The sequence below is a fragment of the Tauraco erythrolophus genome, unplaced genomic scaffold (assembly GCF_009769465.1).
Source record: "Tauraco erythrolophus isolate bTauEry1 unplaced genomic scaffold, bTauEry1.pri scaffold_40_arrow_ctg1, whole genome shotgun sequence".
Classification (NCBI taxonomy): domain Eukaryota; kingdom Metazoa; phylum Chordata; class Aves; order Musophagiformes; family Musophagidae; genus Tauraco; species Tauraco erythrolophus.
The window spans coordinates 700,687-713,742 of NW_028238614.1; the positions used below are offsets into that span (position 1 = coordinate 700,687).

General features: G+C 47.4%; 2 protein-coding genes across 2 annotated transcripts; one reads left to right on the top strand and one right to left on the bottom strand.

Moving 5' to 3' along the window:
- Positions 1 to 1,555: 1,555 nt before the first annotated feature.
- On the top strand, positions 1,556 to 2,539 carry LOC104370552 (olfactory receptor 6E1). The gene has a single exon (XM_009989255.2). It carries the CDS (start codon positions 1,556 to 1,558, stop codon positions 2,537 to 2,539), a length of 984 nt encoding a protein of 327 aa, XP_009987557.2.
- Positions 2,540 to 11,680: 9,141 nt separating this feature from the next.
- On the bottom strand, positions 11,681 to 12,640 carry LOC104371330 (olfactory receptor 14A16). Its single transcript, XM_086630581.1, has one exon. The coding sequence runs from the start codon at positions 12,638 to 12,640 to the stop codon at positions 11,681 to 11,683; it is 960 nt and encodes a 319-aa protein (XP_086486707.1).
- Positions 12,641 to 13,056: the final 416 nt, after the last annotated feature.

The window sequence follows — 13,056 nt, forward strand, 5'->3', positions numbered from 1 at the left end:
TTCTCCTGGATATCCTTCACCTGCATGTCCTAGATTTCCTCACTCACTATTGCATATGCTAGCTGCGTGTTTGACGATGCTGGGCCTGAACAGAAGCTGCTTTGTCGTAAGCTGTCTGCAAATTCACAGGTTCTCTTAAGAAAGTGCGTTCAGGAGAACAATTTTCCATAATTTAGGTGTCACCCAACAGAGGAAGAAGACAGAACCCTGTGAGTGTTTGCACTGACCCAGAAAATGGAAACTGGGACTGTCACCCCTGATTCACTGGGTCACTGCACTCACACTGCTGTAGGTGACTGAGCTTGAGCTTTTGCTCAAACGCAGCCGGTGGTTCAATCTCAGACAGTTTTCCAGACGAGCCCAGTGCAGAGATTCCCCTACGCCAGACTAGAGGCAAAGAGCCAGCTGGGAATTTGGGCTCTAAGGCTGCCCCGAGCCCCAAGCTAAACCGTCAGAGCAAACATGGAGCACTGCCCTGCACTGAACTCCCCATTTTACTCCTCGGGTAAGTGCTGCCCACTCTGCCCTGGGACAGAGTCTGAGGGGACAACACAGTCTGTGGAGAAGCTTTGCTTTCCTTTTGTTAGATGTGTATTTTGTTTTTAAAAAATAATAAATCAGTGGTTTGAGACTTGAGTAATGAGCTGCATCTACTTGGCCGCAGGTGCCTGTGAGACCTTGTTTTCCCGAGGCTCCCTCCATAGTCAAGGGAGACAAGAGAAAACGCTGGAGGCTGGGTCCTCCCAACCCAGAGCTGGCGAGCAAAAGAAAGGTGACAAATGTCTGTCAGACACTCTTCTCGTGCTCTGCCGTTAGGTCAGGATGTTTGATAGTAACAGCAACAAGCAACTGTTTGGAAACAACTGCATTTGAGTGCGGATGGGTGCGAGATGAGACTTTGTGACAGACTGTGTGGAACCATCATAAATTTCAGTCATTATTCAGAGTACTAAAGTCCCTACTCCGGTCCACATCCTCCAGCCTTTCTTGAAGAATCAGCGAGCAAGAAGTTGTGGAAGGAAGCAGGGGGTTACAAGAGACGTACTTGATATTATTTATTTTGAAATCAACAGATTCTCAGGGATTCCTAGTCCAAAAAGGCAAGTACTGAAAAGTAGAAGGAAGTTTTCACTATACAAATTTGATTTGATTTGATTTGATTTGATTTGATTTGATTTGATTTGATTTGATTTGATTTGATGGTTTAGCATTTGTGCAATGGAAGAGTTTGGCACACCGCTGTGATAGATGTTTGCAGTAGGTCTGAGTGAATTTGGAATTTGCAAAGAACAGAGTGAAATAGCTCACAGCCTCTTTAAAATCTTCTGTTCCAGAGAAAGAATCCTTTGTGAGTGTTCGAAAAGGCAGAAAGACGACAGTAAATTCCCTGAGGACTCTAAGTGAGACGTAAAAGAGAAAAATCCGGGTGTGAGAAATGCTTGAAGGACTCTCTCTGTCTGTGTCGTGTAGGCAGGCTGCAGGACAGGGAAGAAGCAGAGAAGGCAGGCGAGGACTTTTCATCCAGACTGTGAAATTGTCACCCTTGGGTTTTGCCATGTTCCTGTCTCAGCAGAATGGACTGAAATTCAACCTGGGACCAGAGAATGAAAGTGCAGTTAGTGAGTTCATCCTAGAGGGCTTCTCAGGGCTTGATCAAGGACTACAGCTATTTCTCTCGATGGTCCTTCTGCTCATGTACCTGACAACAGTGATGGGGAACACAACCATCATTTTCCTCGTGTGTGTGGATCCCCGCCTGCAAACCCCCATGTACTTTTTCATCAGCAATCTGGCCTTCCTGGAAATCTGGTTTGCATCTTCCACGAGCATCAAATTGTTGGTGATCCTGAGTTCTGGAAGGAGGACAATCTCACAAAGTAGCCGCTTTGCCCAATCCTATTTCTATTTTGGCCTGGGCTGTACAGATCTTGTTCTCCTTGTTGTCATGTCCTGTGACCGCTACGTTGCCATCTGCCAGCCTTTGCGTTACGCTGCCATCATGAAGCCTCAGATCTGCATCCACCTGGCTGCTGCTGTTTGGGTCACAGGCATCACACTCTCGACTTACCGTCTGGTCCTCCTCTACAAGCTGACTTTCTGTGGCTCGAACAAGATCCCCCATTTTTTTTGTGACAACTCGCCCTTATTCAAATTGTCCTGCTCTGACACCAGCCTGCTTTGGAAAGCAGACTCTGTTTTCTTATCATGTGTCCTACTGGGTTCCTTCTGTTTAACTCTGGCATCTTACTTGGGCATCCTTTTCTCTATTCTACACTTGCCATCAGCCTCTGGGAGGAAGAAAGCTTTTACTGCATGTTCTTCCCATCTCACCACCTTGGCCATTGTGTATGGGACCTGCATCGCTCTCTACGTGCGTCCTTCTGAAGGTGTTTCCATGGAGACAAACACAATTGTAGCTTTGCTGAACACTGTCCTGTACCCATTCTTAAATCCCTTCATCTACAGTCTTAGAAACAAGACTGTGCTACGGGCCCTGAAGGAAGCCATTGCCCGTGCCACAGCACAGCTTTTCCCTTAACCAGGATGCATTTCTGGAGAGCGATTCCACTGAGCGGGTGTCATATGTTAAATAATGCCCATGCATATGTACAGAACCTCCAAACACAGACACCTCAGGAGATTGCTGTTCCTTTTAGCTTGTGTTAGGTTCAGTGATGAGAAGCTCATCTGCACACACAAAGAAGGCACAAACAATGACAGGAGGAGTAACTCAGTTAATATCCTTCCCCAGTTGCTGCCAGGCCCATGTGAGGAGAGACATCAGCTCCTCAAGAGCCCGTCTCCACAAACCAGGAAGAGCACAGTGGCACAGTGGCAGGTGGGAACCCAAATGACAGGCTCCTGAGGAATGAGCATCTTGTCCCAGCTCCTTCCAGGGCTGCCCTGGGAGAGCCATCAGCCTTGTTGTCCAGGTCACATCAACACGAGTCACTGAAAGCAGCGCTCTGGATCACTCTTTGGACTAAGGGGTGTGTTGGTGAGAGGTGTAGGACACATTCTGGGACGCAGTGAAAGAGCATTTTGGATTGCACAGGACTTCTTACGGGATGTTTAGAGGAGGAGCCTGACCAGTGCACTCTGTTCTGTCTTCTCATTAAACTGAATTCCTAACTTTTTCCTGTGCAAGGGAATCTCTCTTCTGCAGGAATGTGGGAGCACAGGGATGTGAGTGCAGCAACCAGACTAGAACGAGGGGCCAGACAGCCCATATGTCATTAGTGCCAGCAACTGAGAGATCAGAGTGAGTGAACTTGAAACAGAGAGAGAGTGTGTGTGCGCGCGTGTGTGTGACGGGGGTGGTCTATACCAGGATCTGGAATGGGGATATAGCCTTGGGGGAGTGTGTATTTAGGTGCCTGCAAAGAGGGAGGCTGTTATCCAGGGGCAGCTACTGAGGAGACTGAGTATCCAAGCCCAGCTGCTGGAGGGATCCACCCTGTACAGACATATAGATAGAACAGAACAGGACAGAACGGAATAGTTCAGTTGGAAGGGACCTACGATGATGATCTAGTCCCAACATCTGGTCACTTCAGGTCTGACCAAAAGAGAGATCATGTTATTAAGGGCATCGTCTAAATGCTTCTTAAACACTGAAAGGCTTGGGGTGATGACCACCTCTCTAGGATGCCTGTTCCAGAGTTTGACCACCCTCTTGATAAAGAAATGATTCCTAATGTCAAGTTGGCACCTCCCCTGACGCAGCTTTGAACCATTCCCATGCATCCTATCACTGGATACCACGACAAGAGCTCAGCACCTCCATCTCCACTTCTCCTCCTCAGCAAACTGTAGCCAGACACGATGATTCTATGCTAATCCCCTCTTTTGACTGGTTGTCCTGTGCTTGATGCACCCCAGGATGCGGTTTGCCCTCTCGGCTGCCAGGGCACACTGCTGGCTCACACTGAGCCTGCTGCCAACCAGCACCCCCATGCGGAGAAGGGATTTGGAGAAGTTCTGAGACGACTCAATATGAGTTAGCTGCAAGAAGTCTTGTTTATTGCGCAGTTCTTATTGCTTATATAGACAGTTTTTGCCAATAATCCTGAGACCACACCTTTTCTACACCATTATTGGATGATACATGTTTAACAGCTTATTTCAAACAGACACCCGCTTGGCAAAGCTCTGCTCTAAGCAAACACTACTCCCTTATCGTACTGCATAGTTTTCTTATCCTTAACTTCAAGGGCATTCTGCCCTTGAGGCCTAACTTTAGAGCTCCAGTCTTTATTTACACAGGGTTTTCTTCGTGCAGTCTCTTCAAGGATCTGCACTCCGACAAATCCCCCTTTCTTTTCTTGCACGAAGAAAACCCTATGCACGAGACTGTCAACCCCAGTTACTGGCATGTTGTTTTGGTACAGCCTTGCAAAGCAGTTTCTAGCACACTACTTCCCTTTCCGAGGGCTTTACTATTTCCGCTATATCCAAGATTCCACTGAGCAGGAGGGTGTCAATCAGCAGGGTCATCGCAGAGAAGAGAGGCAGGCACGGCACCTTCAGGGCGTCCCCTGTTTATCCACACAGTGTGCCCTGCAGCCTCCCCCCGCCCCGCTCCGAGCCATCCCTTTTACACCCTCAGCAGAGTCCATGAATCAGAGCACTGACGTGGCGTTGCTGCACGCGTGGCCAGTGCGTGCAACAAGGCTGCCAGGTATGTGCTCTGCTGGCTGACAGCGGAGTTTTTAAGTTGTAACATATTGTTTAATAACAATGCTCCTAGCTTCTTTTTTCAAATTATGTGCTCACAACTAAATCCAGTTAGTAATTCTTTGCCATTAATTTGGTACCAGTTAATTCTTCTCCTCCCAGTAGCTCCCTTCTGATTGGAAAAAACACACAAAGCATATATACAAGCAACATATACAAGCAACTTCCACACACGTAATATACTAAATCATAATAAACATAAAGACAGTTTACATATCAATATACAATCTTCTGTTACAATTCTTCTGAACCATTTTTCACGTTCTGCGTCTCTGTCATCCCTGTTTGATTTGTCAAATCTTGGATCCCTCTTTCTCTATCTCACTTCGCTGGAATTTTACACATTTACATGATTTACACATGGCTTTTTTCATGCAGTCTAGTAGTAATTGTTCTAAGATTTTTCTGACCAGCAAGCTAAGTTTTCAATTTGTTTCAATGCCTGGGCTGCTGCTGCTCCAGGCGCAATTATAGATGCAAAAATTCGCGCTGTTACAGACCACAGCCACACTTCATCATTGCAGTCAGACGTAAGACCTGTACTTCTTTTTGCTCGGTGCAATTGGCGTGACACATTCAGCCATTGCCTATAATTAGGGGCCAACATTGTTAGCTGGCCAAGATAGCAAGGCCCTCCATAAGCATTTTTTGGGATACCTTGCCAAGCGCAGTCACCGCAAATCAGAAAAACATTGGGGGGTAATTCTTTGGCAGTATCGATATTCCATAACAGTAAAATTTGCTGGCTTCGATTAAATGATGACCGGGCACCACAAGCGCCGAGGCTAATTTTTTTGATTAGATTGTAATCCAATTTTTCCCAGGCCTGATCCGCAATATCTGTCTACTTTAAACACAAAACTTTTGTATTGATCATTAGTTGGGGACACGTCTGTCCAGCTGCCATCTTTGAAGACGTTATAGGGAAAATGCCATCCCAAGATTTGAGCAGCTTGGCTCTGGAGGCTTGCTATGCTGGCGTACTTGTCGCTAAAAACAACACATGTTTGTGTAACGCGGTTGTTGCTGGCACTACCTACAAATTTTGATCCTAATAAATTTAACTCTTGTGGGAAATAGACGGAAGACTGCCCCTTTTTTTTTTTTTAATCAAGCATTTGTTTTAATGTTAAATGAATTTATTCAATAACAGCTTGTCCCGTAGGTGAATGAGGGATACTGGTAGGGTGAGTCACTCCCTAATCCTGTAAAAGGCACCATACTGGATCACTGTCTGTCCTGATTTTCTGTGGTACTCCCATGGATTTCTTCAGTGTGAGCAGTAGCAACAACAAAGGCAGAAAACATATCAACAGTTACATGTACGTATTTAGATCGATTAAACGATTGAATATAAGTAATATCAGTTTGCCATAATTCATTGGCACATAAACCTTTTGGATTTACTCCTGCTGGAGCATTTGAAGGCACAATATGTTGACGGTCAGGGCAGGCGCGTACAATCTGCTGAGCTTGATCTGCTGTCTGACCTGACAGAGAGCATCATCTACCACCAACTGACAAACTGTAGGATTATTCATCATTCCTTGAGGCAGTACAATCCAATGATATTGTTGCTTGGGTCGTTCATTGTTAAGCACTGGAACTGAAAAGGCAAATCTAGGACAATCGTTAGGGTCTAAATAAATAAAAAAAGTAAAAAGGTAAAATAACCCAATCTTTTAAATCAATCACCATCAAATGCTAACATTCTGGAATCATAGTAGGATTTGGTACACCCAGTTGTAATGCACCCATTGGTGAAATGATTGCATTAATAGCTCTTAAATCTTTTAACATAAATCTCCATTTTCCTGATTTCTTTGGGATAACAAATTTTGGAGTATTCTATGGGCTAGTGGAGGAAATTATATGTCCTAATTTGAGCTGTTCATTGACTAATTTTTGAGCTCACTCCAGCCGCTCACCTTTTAATGGCCACTGATCGACCCAGACCGGCTTGCCAGTCAACCAGTCCAGCTTGAGTCGGGGCTGGACATCAGTGACGTGTGCTAAAAATTTGAGGTTAGCCTCACATTCCACTGATTCAACAAATCCCGACCTCATAATGTACATGGGACATCAAAAACATATGGCTTCAAAATAGCTTGTTTGTTACCTGGGCCTTCTATTAACAAGATCTGTGCACTCTGCTGTGGGATCTGTGTTCCAGCTACTCTGATCACAGCTGCCAGGGCTGTACCAGAGGCCAAGAGGGCGGCCAGTCAGGATTTTTCACTATAGATACATCAGCCCCTGTGTCAACTAGGCCAGAAAAGCCTTCCCATTAATGATTGCTGTTAAAGGAGGCTGTGCAGCTGTGACTGTCTGTGTCCAAAATTCTTTTGTGATAGCAGAGTGACCTTTATTGTTGTTATACAGGCAGCTTTTATAGATTATTACTCTAGCCATGATGTGTCCACGCGCCCCTCACCCAGCGGTGATCGGTTACAAACAACAGTGCACGCACCTATTTTAACTTTACTATTGGCTATGCCTAAAAAGGAGCTATTTTTCACTTGCTAAACTAAACATCAATTTCTCACACACTTTATATCATCTTCCCATACTCCCCATGTCAGCTTCTCACACTCCCTGCACCAGCTGCTCACACTCCCTTTTCTTTCTCATCCTCTTTATTGGTGTTTTCCAACTTCAGAAAAGAGCACAGGCTTAAATCATCAAGGTCAAACCCCAACTGTAACTGTGTGTATGATTCTACAGTTCCCCTTTTTTGTTTTTCTATGACCATTACTTGATGAACCGTACTCTGTACCATCTGCTGGACGCATGACAATAGGCAGGGGATGATTATTACTATGCATAAAAGAACTACTAGCAATATAATGCCTGCTTTACTAAAGATTTTAACCATCCTGTCAATTAAGAGCATTGATAGAGCAGAAGCTGTAGCATTAGTTTGTTTTGCAAGCCAACAACCCAACTTATTCAGTGTAGTTAACACCTGTGCCACTCCAACTCCTGGTGCAAATATTGAAGCTGCAATGATTTTAGCTGGTTCCCAAAATTCTGCTCTGGAATCGCACTAGCTATCATAAGCATGCGTGCTGCAGCTATTCTGGGTGTGTCTATGACTTAGGTTCATGGTGGTGTTAGGGAAATACATTCTTAAAGTCCTATAGTACATGGATCTCCCCTTATATGCGAAGGAATACCCTGCTAAGCTCTATTATAGCCCTGCAGAAGCAGTTACTAGCATTTTGGTGGTTTTTGTTTGGGTTTTCTTGTTTGTTTGTTTGTTTTCCCTCAGAATCAATTACCCTTGGGAGTACAAACAATTCCAATTTTGTGGTGGATGATCGTCCCAGCAATAGTGCACATAATCCTTGTGATATAAGACCAAAGACACCAGCAGGAATTAAATGCACCAACGTGTCAGTGATTACTGTTGACCAAAACATTTAGCTGCCAATATCTCTGCTTTATAGTGTTCCCAGCCCACATTGTGACACACCTTTACTAAATCTGCAATCGTTTTTGCCCGATTTCCGATAAGATCAAGAGCTTGTTGGCAGTCTGTGTTAGCATTTTCAATGGCTAACTGGAATGCCAACACATCTGCAGTAGCCGGATTTTCTGTTTATCTCTGAACTGCCGTTTGTAGCTGATCAAAGAAATGCTCATAAGGTTCCTGTGCTCCCTGCCGAATGGAAGCAGAGGAAGCCTCCCCTGTCCCAAAAATCAGGGACACGTCTTAATGCTCTCTTAGTCAGTTCAGTCAGTTGTTGGAAAGCCACTTGCTGTAACCCTGCCTGTGCCTGATTTTGACACGTGTGACATTTTATTCGTCCCAAAATATTTAGCTCTCGATTTAAGAGATTTAACACCTATAACACTTTAGCTATTGTTTCATTGGGAGATTTCCCTGTCATTCCCCCTTCTTGTTTTAAAAGCATATTCTCCAAAGTACCATGTGCGTGTTCTATGATCGGTTGCCCAGTAGGATTGTAAGGAATACCAGTAACATGCTCAATACCTTATGATGACAAAAATACATATGTTTGATAAAAGGTGTATGCCAAAGTTCCTGCGAGCGTAAACCATGAGGACTAACACCATTCATTGGTGGCACAATTGTTATAGGTTGATTTCAATAGTTTGGCGAGAAAACGATTCTCAACAGCCAATAACTGTAAAATTAATAGTTAAAATTTATTTAGGGCAAGCAAGCAAACAGTGCTGGGTGCGCCGGGAGTCTCCGCTCCACCAAGACGCCCCCCCGCCGTGGCAGTTTTTCTTGTATTTATATAGACACACTCACAGCCCCCCCCCCAAAGGTCAGTCTCTCCCAGGAAATCATTTCCATAGTCCCCGCCTCAGGATCCGCCTCAGGCTCCTCCTCGACACGCCTCCTGGTGGTCGTGGGCAGGGGTCTTCAGGATGAAGGCCGGAGGTCTTCCTCACGTGGGCAGGGGTCTTTAGGATGAAGGCCGGAGGCCTTCCTCACTGTGTACTTTTCACCTCTTCCCTAAAATCCCTGATTTGGCTGAGCTTGCAGAGCCAAACTGGTTCCAGCCTGGTCTGTCTTTGAGTGGACATCTGGTCGCCTTGCCTGTCACTATCTGAAGACAAATGTCAGTTTTTATTAGCCCTTATCTTTCCTACACGGGCCAGTTTCTGTGCATCCCTTCCTCCCTGCAGAGGTGTGAGACGTGAGTCACAGCCTTGCCGGAGTCCGTCTGATCTGTCTTTGCTTTTCTCACCAGCCTCCTCCTGGGCAACTCGTATCTTACAGCAGGGACCAGCACTTTGCAACTTCGAACATTTTACAGCAATAATCCATACAACAGTTAATGTGACAGTTAGTATTTAAATGATAATTGGTTAGTATTTAATATTTAAACAATAGCTAATATATATCTTAGCTAGTTCCTGAGAGATGGTGGTTTCTATTTGATTGGCAAATTCTTATATTACTTATTACAATAATCATATTTCGAGAGGTACTACACAATTGTATGATTGAGCGGGCTTGCTCTCGTTATAGCAAATTGTCACCTAACAGCATCAGCATTCTGATGGTAGAAGTCATGCAAGATTTTGCCTGCATTAACGAGTTTGGTACCAGAGCTGCACTCGTGAGCGGCTCAGCTCGCCTGTTCCCTTCTGCTATAGGCCCTGGCAGCGCGCTGCGCGCTGCAGGTGTGCGATGGAATGTGCACGTTTATGGTTTGGCAACACTGATATTAACTGTTGGAACTGCTGGCACAGAAGAGGATTAGTTATTCCCGCGATGCCGATCGGGACGATCCAAGTTACGATGTGCTCTCGCGGTACAACCCGGGCCCCGGGCCTCGGCCGGGCGGGGGGGCGGGGCCAAGCGGCCGCTCTCCGGGCGCGGCCGGCGGGGGGGGGGGGCAGCAGCGGCGCGGGGGGGGGGGGGGGGGGGGGCAGCGGCGGCGGGGGGCCAGCCCTGCCCCGCCTCAGCCGGGCGGGGGGGCAGGGTGGCGACGACGACCCAGCGGCCCTGTGCCGGCCCCCCCCTTGCTGTTGTCGCTGTTGTTGTTGCTGCTGCAGCTCCGGCCGCTCGCGCTCCGTAACCGCCGCCGCCCCTCCCGCCGAGGGACCATCAGCCGCGAACGAACCGGCGCAGCGGGGCCCGCCGCGCGGCTCCGTCCCGTCCAGCCGCGGCTCCGCGCACGGGCGGCAGCGCCGAGGCAAACGCCGCCCGCGGCCCCGGCCGGCAGCAGCAGCGGCGTTCCCGGGGCGCCGCCGGGCGCAGTGGGCGGCGCGGCGCGGGGGTGCCGGTGTACCGACTGCGTTGGAAGAGGGGGAAAGCAATAAGTCTGTCTTTCGTTCGGGGCCCTGGATCAAAAGATTCGATGATGACTTTTCCAGGCCAGCACCATCCCCACAGGTGGCTGCACGCCAACGTTTAACGTCTATAGTGTCCCAAGTCCTTGTCAGGTATACATATGAAGAGCTTGCCTCCGGTACATGGGCTGATACCCAAACCAGGAGCACCGGGAGTTTTATCAAGTCAGAACTGTTAATAGTGCTGGTTTCTCCAGCACTTTGTCAACACCTTAACTACAGACTTATGTTCTGTTAAAGCCATGCTTTCCATCATTCCCAGTCGCTTACCTCCTCCTGTTGAGGCAGTTGTCGCTTTTTTTTTTTTCTTCAGTTGCTTACTTCTTCTTTCCTTTGGTTCCCAATTCTTCGTGTTTCTGATAATATCTTTTGCATACCCCCCTGCAATCAGGGGGGCAAATATCTTTTTCCAAGTTTTAATCCACGCTCCTCTAAGAAGCTTCTCACCAATCGCGACAGTGGATCCTGCAGATCGTCCGGCTTTCCCCTATAGGCCGCCTGAATGTAGATCTGCCCAGCTTTCCCCAATGGGCCGCCTGAATGTGGATCCTGCAGATCGTCCGGCTTTCCTCTATAGTCTGCCTGTATGTAGATCCGCCCGGCTTCCCCCTATAGGCCGCCAGAAGTGGCTGTCCCTTCTCCGCTAAAATAACACTCGTTCAAAACAAGTAATAAATGTCCTGAGCGAAACGATAGTGAGTCCAGCTCGTTCTTCCTGTCCCTGTTCAGGCGCCATAATGTGAAGAAGGGATTTGGAGAAGTTCTGAGACGACTTGTTATGAGTTAGCTGCAGGAAGTCTCGTTTATTGCGCAGTTCTTATTGCTTATATAGACAGTATTTGCCAATAATCCTGAGACCACACCTTTTCTACACCATTATTGGATGATACATACGCTTGTCATGTTTAACAGCCTATTTCAAACAGACACCCGCTTGGCAAAGCTCTGCTCTAAGCAAACACTACTCCCTTATCATACAGCGTAGTTTTCTTATCCTTAACTTCAAGGGCATTCTGCCCTTGAGGCCTAACTTTAGAGCTCCAGTCTTTACTTACACAGGGTTTTCTTCGTGCAGTCTCTTCAAGGATCTGCACTCCAACAGTGAGAGTCATCTGTGGAGACAGGTGTTAATTTTCTCACTCTTGAAAAATATCCTTGAAATTAGTTTCCTAATGGCATCTTTGAGCTCTTTGTTCCTCATTCCATAGATGAGAGAGTTTGCTTCTGAAGGCACCACTGAGTACAGAACAGTCACCACCAGATCCAGGGATGGGGAGGAGAAGGAAGGGGGCTTCAGATGGGCAAAAAATGAAGTGCTGATAAAGAGGGAGACGACAGCCAGGTGAGGGAGGCACATGGAAAAGGCTTTGTGCCGTCCCTGCTCAGAGGGAATCCTCAGCACGGCCCTGAAGATCTGCACATAGGACACCACAATGAACACAAAACATGTGAATCCTAAACAGGCACTAACCAGAAGAAGCCCGACTTCCCTGAGGTAGCAGTGTGAGCAGGAGAGCTTGAGGATCTGGGGGATTTCACAGAAGAACTGGTCCAGGGCATTGCTGTGGCAGAGGGGCAGTGAAAATGTATTGGCCGTGTGCAGCACAGCATAGAGAAACCCAGTGGCCCAGGCAGCTGCTGCCATGTGGACACAAGCTCTGCTGCCCAGCAGGGTCCCGTAGTGCAGGGGTTTGCAGATGGCGACGTAGAGGTCATAGGACATGATGGTGAGAAGAAAATACTCTGCTGTGACAAAGAGTACAAAGAAAAAGAGCTGTGCAGCACATCCCAAGTAGGAGATGTCTTTGGTGTCCCAGAGGAAATTGGCCATGGCTTTGGGGACAGTGGTGGAGATGGAGCCCAGGTCAAGGAGGGAGAGGTTGAGGAGGAAGAAGTACATGGGGGTGTGGAGGTGGTGGTCACAGGCTATGGTGGTGATGATGAGGCCGTTTCCCAGGAGGGCAGCCAGGTAGATGCCCAGGAAGAGCCAGAAGGTCAAGAGCTGCAGCTCCCGTGTGTCTGCGAATGCCAGGAGGAGGAACTCGGTGATGGAGCTGCCGTTGGACATTTTCTTCCCCTGGGCATAGAGACCTGTCCATGGAAGAAAAGACAGGGAGAAGTTGTGCAGCCTTCTCTCAATCTGTTCAATTGCTCTTAGAGACCCACCCAACTGCCTCTCCCCTTTCAGGAAGACCTTGGGCAGCTCCTCTCTGTGCACTCTGGTTGGTGCTGGCTGACAGTCCCCCAGGGAGCTGTGAGCTCTGCAGGATTCAGTCCTGCCCTACAGCAAGAGGTCAGTAGGAACACGGGGAGATCTCAGATTAAATCCACTCACGGCATCAAAGGGCTTTTCAGCATCATCACTCCCAATTCACCCGGCTGCAGAGCAGAGATGAGGGGATTTGGGTTTGTTTGTTCTGTTCTTGTTTCCCCATCACACCTGAGGAGTGTTTTTAAGGCAGAAACCCTTGGCATTTCTGCTGC